The 13,127-nt window shown below is 41.8% G+C and overlaps 1 protein-coding gene and 1 long non-coding RNA gene across 21 annotated transcripts in view; one reads left to right on the top strand and one right to left on the bottom strand.

The window, feature by feature from the left end:
* CALD1 (caldesmon 1) overlaps positions 1 to 13,125 on the top strand; it is a 227,383-nt gene extending 214,258 nt beyond the window's left edge. For 9 of the 19 annotated variants that reach the window (XM_042466854.1, XM_042466866.1, XM_042466868.1 and 6 more), the window contains 7 exons: positions 4,284 to 4,327; positions 4,517 to 4,595; positions 6,544 to 6,684; positions 7,570 to 7,665; positions 8,538 to 8,618; positions 8,775 to 8,808; positions 10,609 to 13,125. In XM_042466854.1, coding sequence (XP_042322788.1) covers positions 4,284 to 4,327; positions 4,517 to 4,595; positions 6,544 to 6,684; positions 7,570 to 7,665; positions 8,538 to 8,618; positions 8,775 to 8,808; positions 10,609 to 10,640 — 507 coding nt within the window. In that variant the 3' untranslated portion in view covers positions 10,641 to 13,125. Of the gene's footprint in view, positions 1 to 4,283; positions 4,328 to 4,516; positions 4,596 to 6,543; positions 6,685 to 7,569; positions 7,666 to 8,244; positions 8,350 to 8,537; positions 8,619 to 8,774; positions 8,809 to 10,608 lie in introns of those variants that run through there. The other 10 variants (XM_042466869.1, XM_042466857.1, XM_042466861.1 and 7 more) reach the window with 5 other exon arrangements.
* LOC121930491 lies at positions 7,004 to 9,264 on the bottom strand. Of its 2 annotated transcripts, XR_006103962.1 has the most exons (3): positions 8,480 to 9,264; positions 8,211 to 8,336; positions 7,004 to 7,394 (listed from the first exon to the last, which is right to left on the bottom strand). It is a non-coding gene; the product is annotated as an uncharacterized LOC121930491 (long non-coding RNA). The 2 variants fall into 2 exon arrangements; XR_006103961.1 differs by having other exon boundaries at positions 8,211 to 9,264.
* Positions 13,126 to 13,127: the final 2 nt, after the last annotated feature.

Raw genomic sequence — 13,127 nt, 5'->3', positions numbered from 1 at the left:
TAGTCAGCATCCCTGCTTTGACTAGCTAGTTTACAGAGTAAACTATAATAGGAGCTATAATATTGGCAGAGTAAACAATAATAGGCTAGATCACTTATGTCCCTTAAAACATGTGGTCCTCTAGATCTTGCTGAACTCCCAGCTCCAGCTGCTAATGATCAGGGATGCTGGGAGTTGTAAGCGTCTGAAGGGTATACAGGTTCCATGGGTCTGAGCTAGATGGATAGATAGAGTGACATGGCAGAAGAGAGGTTCCTACAATAACTTCCCAACTGCTACCTTAAGAGAGGGGCTGTGTAAACTCACCCCTCTTTGCAATTAAAGGGCTTATGGAGGGGGGGGCAGTAGTAAACCATGCACAATAGCATTTATTTATGGACTTGTCATGAATGCAGTTATTTATGGATGAGAACTTCTACTCTGTCTTCTTTTTTGCAGTCAAATCTACATCATGATTTGACTTTTGGTTTCATTAGAAATTACTGGGTGCAAGTCAGATGCTCAGTTATTTTGTTTTTCAGCCTGAAGCTTACAACCTCCAAAGGCAGATTCTTCTCTGTTGCATGGGCTGTGTGTTGCATGCAATCAAAATAAGGCTCAACATGTGTTGTACAGAACCATTAACACCATAGATGTTTTTTCATTGGTTTTCAGTGGTCTCCTCCCTATCATTTTCAATCGAATGAGGTATAATATCCAAAGAAAGAGTGGGTTAACTACAACCTCTGTTTGGAGTGGCACTTTCTGATTTACAGAGTGTAAAAGAGTTTCTGCTATTGGCTTTAACCACCCGCCTTTCTATCTTGTTTTACAGATCTATTTTGTAATTCTGTTTACCGTATGTGCCTTCATATTTCTAGTTGTGAGCGTGCTGTTGCTTGCTTTGTGTGGTGACATCTGTTTCTAAGTACTGTGTATAATTTCCCCCTCCTGGGTTTGATCAACTCCTTTAAAGGCCCCTTCTTTCTGCTGGTTTATGCAGGCAGTCCAGTGTGCCAAAGAGAGAGAGAGAGGGAGAGAGATGAAAACTAATACTCAATTTATTTATTAGATTTCTTTTATCCTGCTCTTCAGCTAACAAATTAACCCTAAAACAATTATATATACCAGCACAAAGCAAATGTAAATGACTATCAGGAGAAAGAGATAAAGAGTAGATTACATAAATATTCATCAGCTAAAAGCCCTTGGTCTTTGCCTGGTGCTGAAAAGGTGAGCCTTCTTGGGGAAAACATTGCAAAGTTGTAGTGCCATACTGAAAAGACAGTCTCATATGGACTACTGCTCTTCCAAATTCTGCAAGCTAGGGCTCCTGGGAAGGATCTTAATATTAATCCAGTTCATGTGTAAGGACCGTATTTAGTTTGCACTGATAATGTTTGCGTTTGGCAGAGGGTTGGGAACAGTCCCAAATGCTGGTGCTGTTTGGTTTCTTTCACACTGTAGTTTGGTGAACCACCAGAGTTCTTGGGTAAAGAGTTCAAAATACCTTGTGAAACTACAAATCTGACGATTTTCAAGATTACCAGAAAGGAGAGTCCACCTAGGGTGCATCTACACTGTAGAAATAATTAAATAATGCCTTTAACTGCCATTGACAGAATCCTGTAGATTTGTAATTTGACAAGCACTCTTTGGAAGAGAAGGCTAAAGACCTTGTAAAACTACAAATCCCAGGATTCTATAGGAGAGAACTACAGTATTTAAACTGGTATCAAACTGTATTATTTCTACAGTGCAGATTCATCCCTAAACATCCCTAAATCAAATCCAGTTAATAGATTAATATGAAGTCGAAGGCTTTCATGAACGACATGTTTTTTGTGGGTTTTTCGGGCTATGTGGCCATGTTCTAGAAGATTTTCTTCCTGACGTTTCGCCAGCATCTGTGGCTGGCATCTTCAGAGAATAGATTAATAGTTAAGAGATCTACTCTAATTAGGGCTAGAAATAGGATTTGGGTCATTGTGTGTAGGGATTTTCAAAACTGTCCATTTTGGTTTCTGCCATATTTGAATTTTGAGCATTTAGGTAAATTCTAATTTTACTCTTGGAGCTGTGCTGCCATCTTGTGGCTCTGAGCAGAAATGAAGGATGCTATTATTGTAGCATCCTTCGTGCAGGCCATAGATCTGTGGCTGTGTTCCTCAAGCTTTCTGATGTGGTGGACTATCACGTTTTTCCACCACTTTTCCAGGACTGGTTCCATATTTGCACCATTATTGTCACACAGTTTCTTGGAAACTTGCCACAGACTGGTAGTCTGATGCCTGATCAATTGGCACCTTATCTCTTATATACCACTTTGAGTAGCACTAGTTTTTGGCAAATGGCAGTCAGTCTATCCGGTTTATATATCCTGGGTCTTGAGAATTCTGCCATTGCATAATTCCAAATTATGAAGAAACACTTGAGCTGAAGCATGAAGTTTCAGACACCTTGGTTCTGGAAGAAGCTTATATAGTGAATAATAATCTTCTTCCTTCCCTTCCTCTCCTGGCACATTGGCTTTGGTGTAGAGGTTCCGCATCGTGTTGAACCACTCCTCCATTATATCTGAAAATAGGGAAGCATGGTTTGATATTTCTTTCCTAATTAAGATATTAAACGAGTCAGTTAATGCAATAGATATGAAGCAGGGTTTTATGGGTCGTGGTTATATGGAATGCAGTGGCTTAGTGGTTAAGACGCCAGTTCTGATGATCGGAAGATCAGAAGGTTGGCAGTTTGAGGCCCAGGTGCTGCAGGATGGGGTGACCTCCTGTTACTAGTCCCAGATTCTGCCAACCTAGCTGTTTGAAAGCATGCAAATGCGAGTAGATATACAGTAGGTACCACCACAGTGGAAAGGTAACAGCATTTGGTGCAATCATGCTGGCCATATGACCACCAGAGCAGTCCTCGGACAATGCTGTCTCTTCAGCTTAGAAACGGAGATGAGCACCACCCCCTACAGTTGGTTTCAACTAGACATTCATGTCAAGGGACTACCTTTACCTTAACTTTATATGGGGCAATGCAGTCAGAATATAGGGTTGACATCCCTGAGGACCTCCAAACCGGGAAAAATGTAGGACAAGGTTTAAACATGTAGGACCTTCCCCCCCTCCTGGGCAAAAAAAAAAAGTCCTACATTTTTAAACCTTGTCCAAGGCCTCGCTGGGGCCTCCCAAGCCCCAGCGAGGCCTTGGAGGACTCCGTGATCGCGGAGCCACTTCCCCGGCCTGGCTGGGGCCTGGGAGACAGCATCTCCCCAGCCCCAGCCAGGTCTCGGAGGACTCCGTGATCGCGGAGCCGCCTCCAGAGCCTCGCTGGGGGGGAATCCCAGGGGCGGGGCCAAACCGAGGCGGGACCATGCAGACCTGCCCCAAACCAGGAAAGTCCCACCCCCAGGCGGGATATGGCAACCCTATCAGAATATAGGGTGGGAAGTTCAGTGGATTTATTCCTTTTAAACTCATATCCTGGGAATTGGGGTGATTTTGTCCCATTTGAAATAATTGGATCTCAGTGTCCAATTACATGCTAGGTGGAATCCTGTTGGTTAGTCCCTATCCACGTATACACATTGAACCAACTGTTGTACACATAAGTAAGTCCAATTGTTTCAAAGGGCCCTTGTAAGGAATAAGATGTTTTCGGATGTTAATTGGTTAAGTCAGGATGCGTGGTCTGGGTCATAGAATTTTCCTGGTCCCTCCCAGTTTGACTTGACCTAGATGTTAATGAAAATGTGTTGCTGCTGGCAAAAATAGTAGCAGATCCTTCTGCTCTTTCTTCTTACCTTTTGAGTAACCTATCTTCATAAGCTGATTCCAGTAAATTGAAATGGGTGGGATTGGGAAACTCCTAATAATGGTCTCTTGTAACCCACTTCGATATCAATTAATATTACCAGAAGATGTGGAGGAAGAAACACGGGGCTGTTGTTTTCAGTTATCATCATCTCACATCTAATTCCAGTCCATGACTGCCAACCATTTTTGCTGCAATTCTCCTCTGGTTTCCACCTCAATCTTTGAGAACAATGCTGCCTCATTGCTATGAATTCTGAGCACAGAATTGCAGAAGCCATAGCTGATCCTATTTAGTATAGATGTGCAACTTCCAAAGAGATTGGGACTCTTTTCTTTGTGTGTGTTGGCACTGTGTGTTGTGTATTATGTTACTGTTTTATTTATTTTACCTTTACAGACCACCCAACATTTTTACTAAACTCTTGATTTTGCAGACTGATTATTTTCTCATTTCTTTCTCTCCTCCCCCTCTTTTCCCCCTTCCAGATAGAAGAACGTGCCGAATTCTTGAACAAATCTGCCCAGAAAAGGTAACAAGACATTATGCAGTGAGCAAAAGCAGTGTAGAGTCATTGAATAAACTGTTGAATGGCAGGTCAACCATTATGTAAATCCAATTAATTCAATAGGTCTATTTTAGTGGGGACTAACAGTTGGATTTAGGCCTCAGGATTCAGCAGTAGAAACTAACAGATCTCTGTTGTTCAATTTTTTCACAGTGGCATGAAACCCACTCACACAAGCCCAGTTGTCTCCAAGATAGATAGCAGGCTGGAGCAATACACCAGTGCAATTGAGGTGAGTTTATTACAAGCTCCTGAACTTCCCAGGTTTTTCTGGTTGGCTACCACTGGCAAGATCTTTGTGAACTGATTTTGAGGTTTCTGGCCCAACTGATACTAAACTTGGGTGTATAACACAGAACAATGGATTTTTAAACATCTGAACTGTGTATTTAATCATATGGGCCTGACAAATCAGGATCTGAAACCATGGCTTTAAGGAGGTTGGCAAAGTACAGTTTCTGTTCAGTGTAGTCTGTTGTTATGCCACATGCCCCTGCAAAAGAGTTAGGGACCATTGTTCTGTCTCAAGAAGATGTCATACACTATGTGTATGGAGTTTATCACATGAAGGAGATTGGGAGTTTATCCCATGAATATCCTGGAAAAATCGCGTAATTGTGCATAATAATTTCACACGACATCGCACAAAACCCACCATTAAAGTGGTCACAAAGAAGAATTAATGCACATCTTTTTACCTTGGAGATTTTAGCAACAATGCATTTACGATATCACTTTATTTGCGCAATTGCATGTGATGATCATTCATGCAATTACTCACCATATCTGCTTCATTTGTGGAATGCTTTAAATGTGTTTCAATCTCTCTTTAATGCCAAAATCAGCCCCAGTGTGATAAACTCTTTTGTTGCTGTATACCACTCCAACTACAGAAAACATATTGTCATTGTTGTGTGCCTTCAAGTAAAAATGCATTTCATGGGAAAAGCATTCCCATACAGTGCGCAGTCTCTGAGAATGTCCTCTCTCTTGCCTCCACTCTAGATGGGGCACAGATAGGAGTCAAAGTAGGAACATGAATGCTGAGTCTGAAAAATAAAACAGACAAGCTGCACGGCAGAGGGCTGGACTTGATGGCCTTTGTGGTCTCTTCCAACTCTATGATTCTATGAACCCTGCTTTGCTTGTTGCCTGTCTGGGTTTCACATCATGTCTGAACCCAGTTAGAAACACACACATTCCAATCCCTTTTGTTATGTGCTTGCATTTAAATGAGGAAACTTTAATTACAAGAATGCTATATATACATTTTTATTGCCCCAGCTTTAAAAAGATCTATAAGCTGAATAAGTTGAAGACTTTTTTTTGGCAAGGGCAAAGTCATGGATATTTACTCAGATTTATATCACTCCTCATCATAATGATTTGGGATATAATTTCATATGTTGAAGGAGCATAGTTCAGTGGTAGCACATATGTCCTGGTGCAAGTTCTACTGTCCATTCTACCAGTCAAAGCACAGAATGCAGACATCATAATTTAAGGTCGGAAGTAGATGGAGATTAGAATAGTTTATGACTTGCTGTAGGCCATATAGAACTCCTAGTCTTCAAAATCTTCAAAGAAAGCCCTACTGAAAGGACTCCCATGCTTCTTCACTCAAAACAGGGCCGTGTTAGTGGATGCTCCTTCACTGTGGAATTAACTCCTCAAATAATAGCCAGTGGTTACTTTACTCTTGGTTTCAGTTTTTAGGCAGCTGGTGAAGATTTGACTAAGAGGAGACTGAGCTGGCTGCTGGATTGGTTTTAGTCATTTGGTGCAGGGATATGGGGTTCCTGGGGGCCCTCCAGCTCCCACCAGCAAAGACAGTGGAGTCCAACATCTGGAGGGCCACCAGTTCCCCACCCCAGATCTATTGGCTCCCTTCCCACTTACCGTTTCCCAAAGCCAGTTTTTGGGTTGATGGAGAGATTCTTGGGTAGACTGATGCTCCAGACCATGACCCAGCAGGCTTACCAAGATTGCTAGAGCATGTGTGAGGGATGCTGGGGTGGAAGAATGAGGAAATACATGGGAAAGGGATGGGAAAGAGAATATAAAAAAAAGGGGGGGGCAGATGGCTCAATCCTTGTGAAATTTCCTGATCAGTCACCTAGCTCTAAAATAAGGCGCTCCAATGCAACTGTACTGAGGCTGGCTGCTTTGCTGTTTCCCAGCAGGGCATCAAAGCTACAAAGCCTGTCAAGCCAGTAGCTTCTGATCTCCCGGTTCCTGCAGAAGGAGTCCGTAACATCAAGAGTATGTGGGAGAAAGGCAATGTGTTCTCGTCGCCCTCTGGTACAGGGACACCCAATAAGGTATGTATGCCCCCCCCCGAAACTATTTGGAGATCACACCCTCATAACTCTTTGGTCATCTTTCTATTTCAGTTCAAAGTTCAAAGACAAAAGGCACTTTGGGTTTTACTCTTGTAGGGCTTAGGGCTGAAATGCAGTAGGATCTTGGGTTGTATCACTGGTCTTGGTCCTGTTGGTTTGTCTCAAGTAAAATAGACCCATTGAACCAAATGTTGAAAGGCGAGCCAACATATGGGTAAATCTGGGTCAGGCTTAGTCAATTAACAACAGATGGCTAGTTTAACCTTCCTGACCAGTGCCTTTGAAAGGATAGATTGAAGAGGATCTAAATATTATCTTTATTTCATCTTGACATACAAAAATGAATAATGTCAAAAGTTTTCTCTACACTGGGTGAGATTATAAGAGGTTTTGTGCATTTTTTTTGATGATTTTTCAAATCAGAACTTTTTTTTAAAAGATAGTATGCACAAAAAAGTGCAAAAATACATCTTTTTTCTGAACCCAACATTTTCCTTCAGAAGGTTCAAAAATGTTAGTTTTACACAAAAAATACTTCTTTTTTATTTTTTGACACAGAATGGGAAGGTATGTTCATTTTCACCTTTATATGAAAATTTGTGGAAAATGTTCACAAGAAGTATGAAAAATCTTGTGTAATTTGACTGTTTTCTTGGTGGAGGCTCTCAGTGTGTTCAGATACTGTACTGCTGAGAAAACAAAAAAAATGCCACTATTATTTAGATCACTAGAAGTATTATTCTTCTAGATCACTAGAAGTAATATTTGTGAACAGTGAAACAAAAGCAAACCTGGCATGGCTTTGGCTAAACACCCACCCCCCTCCAGCTTTAACAATCATGTTGTGAAACAAATGTTCTTCAGGAAACAGCTGGGCTAAAGGTTGGCGTCTCTAGTCGCATCAATGAGTGGTTAACTAAGACCCCCGAGAACAGCAAATCGCCTGCTCCCAAACCATCAGTGAGTATTTTGTGTCTGTTTTGTATTGTTCACTCTCTGACCATCAGACAGCTCCAGTTTGCAAGGTGAAGATTGACAACTTACAACAGAAATTAGTATTCTTGCAGACTAGGGGACAGAAGAGAACTTGGATGAGATTTCAATAGGCACTATGGCTTCAGATTTTGGGAGGTCCTTTGCTTTGAGCCCACTTTATTGCAGCACTAACTCCCCCTCCTTGCGGCCATAGGTGCTTGCTTGCCTACTAAGATGCAGACTGCCATTGTGTGCTTTTTATAATCCTGGTATCCCTGGATATTGTCTGGGGAAGATGGAAATTGTACTCTAAAACACAGGTGGGTTGAGGTGGCAGCTAGTTGGTCACTATTGGGGACACACTGCAGGGTAGATGGCCTAGTACAGCAATAACATTTCTTTGTTCTTTGTTTTTACCTGTCCCCTATAGCTAAATGTTTTTAAGTCCACATGGAAATGCATTTTACATATTGATAGTAGACATTATAATTACACTGTCAGCTAGCTCACAGAAGTGGGTCAAGACTAACCTGTCCTTTCTTCTAATCATCCTCCATTTCTCAGTTGCTTGCTCTCTTCTCTTTCATCATTGCCTTCTTGTCTGGAATCCTGTAAAGATACCTGCTCTTCTGTTCTTCTCTGGGACTGGCTGTTTTCTATTATAGTCAGGTAAATCTGTTTATGAGCTACTTTACTAAGCTGACTCTACCACCCCAGTCCAAAACCACACTACCCATTCATGCAAGTCTTTTAAAATGGGTCAAGCCACTATGGATATATTAAGGTATGTAAAGGATACAGATCTTGTCACTTTCTTTTTTACATCCTTCTTGCTTTTGGCTTTTCATATCAAATAGGATTTAAGACCTGGAGATGTGTCCGGCAAACGCAACCTCTGGGAGAAGCAATCAGTTGAAAAGGTCTCTTCTCCCACAAAGGTAATGTTCATATGGGACCACTTCTGTGAACTCAGATGTATAATTCAGCTCATTATTTTATTCTGGATACTGTCTTATCAAGTAAGCTAAGATTTGATGTTATTGTAGGTTTTACATATATATTATATCTGTAGCTTTTTCTTCTTTATGATATAGGTAACAGCAACAGGGAAAAAGTCAGAGACCAATGGTAAGTGAAACAACTATTTTGATGTTCTTGATAAAGGCACCTTGCATCCTCCAGAGTATCATTGTCTTAAAAGGAGGTTATTATAATGGTGTCATGAACAACTGAGATCTTCCCTTGGGACAGAATTCCCAGTTTTAGAATAATTTGAACAAGAAAGCTGAACATCGTACCTCAGACTGAGAGCCCTCTCTACACTTGTCCCTCCATATTCACTAGGGTCAGAGGCACAAGCACCCCATGAATATGGGAAAACTGCAAATAACAAAAACACCATGTTTTTACTTGAGAGGACACCTCTCTAGGAATCTCTAGGTCTTCCAGTACAGCTCTGTGATCATCGTCCAACAGACATTGACCATAGAACGGCACTGGAGGAGCTACAAATGCCTAGTTATTCTCTTTAGGAATCTCTAGGTCTTTCAGTGCAACTTTTAGTTAAAGTTGACCATAGAGTTGCACTGGAGGACCTAGATAATGTATTCCTAGAGAGAACATATTAATCAGATATGTGAATAATCAAAGCCACAAAAATCAAAGCCTCAAATTTCAAAGCTGCAAATATGGAGGGATGAGTGTAATGTACTCTTTGATGGTGATAGGAAATGCACAATTGCCATTTATGAGAGGCCACGTCAGCAGCATGGCATTCTATCCTGACTAATTTTTGAAGGTCTCTAGAGAAATGTTTCTTAGCTATTGGCTGCCCAGATGTTTTGGACATTGGCCAGAAAACTGTTGTTGCACTATTCCCATTGTAGCACAGTGGGGACAAGCAAAGGTAGACAAGGGCCAGAATCTTGGTGACTTAGGTGTGTTACAGACCGCCCCTTTGGGGCAGCATGTAACTGGCCCTTTCCCGGCTGTATCGGGGCCTCAGCTGCCACAACGGAAGCCTCTGAGGCCCCAATCTGCCGCTTTCTAGGCCGCAGGGAAGCGGCAAAAGGCCGCTTCCCTGCGGCCTGGAAAGGAGTGTCCTTGGGGCTTCATGCCCCAAGGACACCCGATGGCGGCGGGGAGGAGGAGAAATTCTCTCTTGCGTCCCTGGCGCAGCCGTCTAAAGGCTGCGCCAGTGACACAAACCACAGAAGGAGCTCCGTTTCGGAGCTCCTTCTTGCGCCGCAGAAAGGGTGCTCTAGGCACCCTCGCGCGGCGCGGCGACGTCACAACCGTGCTGCCTCGTTTGGAGGCGGTGCAATGGTGACGTAGTCATGGCGGCACCCATCTGTATAGGGTGCTGCCATTTTGTATGGACTGGGTCCGTACTAGGGTTAGGCCCTTTCTAACCCTAGTATGCGCTCGTCGCGTACTAGGGTTCCTGTTTGTAACATGCCTTAGTGTTCTGGATGTATGCAAAGAAGTATTCAATACATCCTTGTACAGCAGTGTCAATCAGCTGCACAGTGGCAGGTAGATGGCACAGGACGAAACTTCACTTCTGCTGATTCTCCTGGCTGCTAGGGTATATAGGAAAGTTCCCTTGTACTACCACCCATCTGGCCATCTTCATCCTCCCAGAAATCCATAGGATTACTGCCTAAGTGCATTGCTTATGTGCTACACTCCATCAGCTCCAAATAGGGTCCTTCCTTTTTTTCTCATGCCATCATTGCCTAGGCTGCATGCCAGCCTTGTTATGCCAGCAGTGTACCAAAAGGATTCTGGCCTTCAACTTCCAGAATCTTTTAACATTGATCACCCTAGCTGGGGCTTCTAGCAGCTGAAATTCACGTGTAGTTATTGCAGTATTAGGATGGCATTTATTGTGCGTCTAAACAACCCTTTAAGTCTTCTTTCTTTCAGCAGGTTTGAGACAATTTGAAAAGGAACACTAAGGAAGCCACTGACAATGCTGGACTAACTCGGTTTTTTAAAGAATGGAAGTGCTAAATTTGTCCCTCTTTTTATATATATTTATGTTGTTTACCAAAAGGTCTCTTTTTTGTTGGGTTTTTGTTGTTGCCTTATCCCATTTTTTTTAAAAAAAAACCATGTATATTAGCACTGTATTTAATAATCAGTCTTAAAACATTCATCCTCATAGTAGTGCCTTTGAACAAGAGCCTTATGTTTAAAAGAAACCCATGCTGTGAAATAGGAGACACTTCTACTGATTAGTCCTAACAAATTGTGTGTCCAGACAAGAAAGGTTTGAGCCACAGAAGAGAAGCAGGTTGTCCTGTTTCTTTGTTGAAGTGAGGTGAGCACAGGAACAGGACTGGGAGATCATAGGCTGGGCTTTTCCAGATTGTAAGATCTGATACATTTTGTGGGAGAGGTGCAAACAACCTATTTGCCACTGTCTGGTTACTGAACGTAGAAAAGTTTGACTCAGTTTCCCCGATGGACTCCTGGTGGAACCCGCTGTTGTGCACAGGGAGATGGAATGCTATATATCCTATCCCTGGTGGTGTGACATTTTCATGGATGAGCAGCATGCCTTCCTTGGGGCTCACAACACCAATCATGTCATGTATGAAAAGGGTACACCACCTTAAGGTGACTGAGCCACAGTCCTTTTTAAATTGAAAGGGGAGGAAAGAATTCACATGGGGCATTGCATCCAGTTAAATCATTTGCATGTATGGTACCATCTTCCTACATGAGATCATGTGCATGGCAGCAGTGATTGGGAACCAGGTGTGCTTATCCACTCTACAAAAAAGGAATGCCACCTGGGGAAGCATAGGAAAACCAGGATACAGGTGATCCCACAGAAATGCCATTGGCTTCTATGGGAAATACCCCAAGTAAAACAGGTCCCATTTTTTCTTCCTTTCTGCACTTTAAGGCATGGAAGAAATGCCTTTCAGTTCATCATGCCTCCCTCCCCAGCCCCTATCCTTTGCCCGTATCAAAAATGTGCATCAAGATTAAACATGTTTTGAAGCGTTTTGTTTAAACTTATATATTCCCCTCTATGTAGCTTAAGTTAATAACATAAATGTGGACGATTGCGCTTGACAGTGGTACTGATAAATCTCTCTCTCTCTTTGTCTCCCTCCCTTTTTGGTTAGCTGCAATTATAGAATATATACATAAGGCTTTACAAAACTTAGCTGTAAGGCACTACTAATGGTAGAAGGCTTTTAATACCTGCTAGAGTACTATATTTAGTTATAAACATACATAACTAGCCAATATCACAACTTTTTTTTAAATTACACTTTTTATATTAAGATTTCATAATTGCCATTGAACATACTGGCAAGAGAAGTATTAGATTTTTTTTTTAAAGTCAGATGCCTGTTAATGGGATAATTAAAATTATAGTTTTAAAGAGGGAGGGAGGAAAGGGTATTAAGCATCAAACATAGATCACACATATAAAACAGCATAGCTAATTTATATGACTACCATAATTAAACACATGTACTCAATCACACACTCTGCTGGTGACACTTCTATCTTCCTACACACTTAAAGATTTGCCTTTATCTGGTCTATATCCATTGCACACTTTAAAAAAAAGTAAACCAATGTGCACAATCCATTCATTGTGGGTGTGGCTAAATGCTTAGGTGGGGATCAGCACCCCCTTTCCTCCCATGCCCATGTCTAGCCCCCATGTGCAAGGGAAGCCTATGGACATCTCCCCTATATGCCATCTGTCCCTCTCCTCCTCAGATCTCCCCTCACAAGTCATTGTGCTACAGAATGCATGAGGGATTAAGGCCATGGTGACTTGTAGAAGGAAGAAAGAGAGGAGCTCTGTGCTGCTTTTGTCCCATAAGCACAGCTCAGTTCAGATGTGTATGGCGGGTGGGGGATCTGTATGGCTTATGCTCCAACTTTTCTGCCCCCAAAATTATTTTTTTCAGCCATGTTTTTTTTACTTGTATATAGTATGCACAAAAGTTTTAACAAGTTTGGACTGTATCACATAATGTTCAGCATTTACACCATACATTATATGGGTGGAGCAAAATGGGCAGCACAATTTAGTTTTAGACTTCGTAGCCCACCTTCAAATGCAATTATAGCTTGAGAACCGTTATTCTCATTACTGCTTTACATTTTTGTCGCATCTTTCTGTCCTTTAAAAAGTATTTAAAAAATGAAATAAATAGGCAGGATGGTGTGGCACTATCCAAAGGCCAGCTCATCTGTTTCACTAAATCATCTTGTTTACATGCAGAATTTCACTTGGGCTTTAGGAATGGCGTGAAATAATGCAGTGAGTGACTTTGGATCCATCTGTCCTTATTGTTTGGTGGTTGCTCTTTTTTTTAGTACACTTTTGGACTCTACATCTGAATGTCTGCAATAAACCAGTATTCTGAATCTGCAATTCACAATAAATAAAGTATGTCCACCAGATG

Source organism: Sceloporus undulatus, chromosome 5 (genome assembly GCF_019175285.1).
Source record: "Sceloporus undulatus isolate JIND9_A2432 ecotype Alabama chromosome 5, SceUnd_v1.1, whole genome shotgun sequence".
Taxonomy (NCBI): Eukaryota; Metazoa; Chordata; class Lepidosauria; order Squamata; family Phrynosomatidae; genus Sceloporus; species Sceloporus undulatus.
This window is presented reverse-complemented; position numbering and strand designations above follow the sequence as displayed.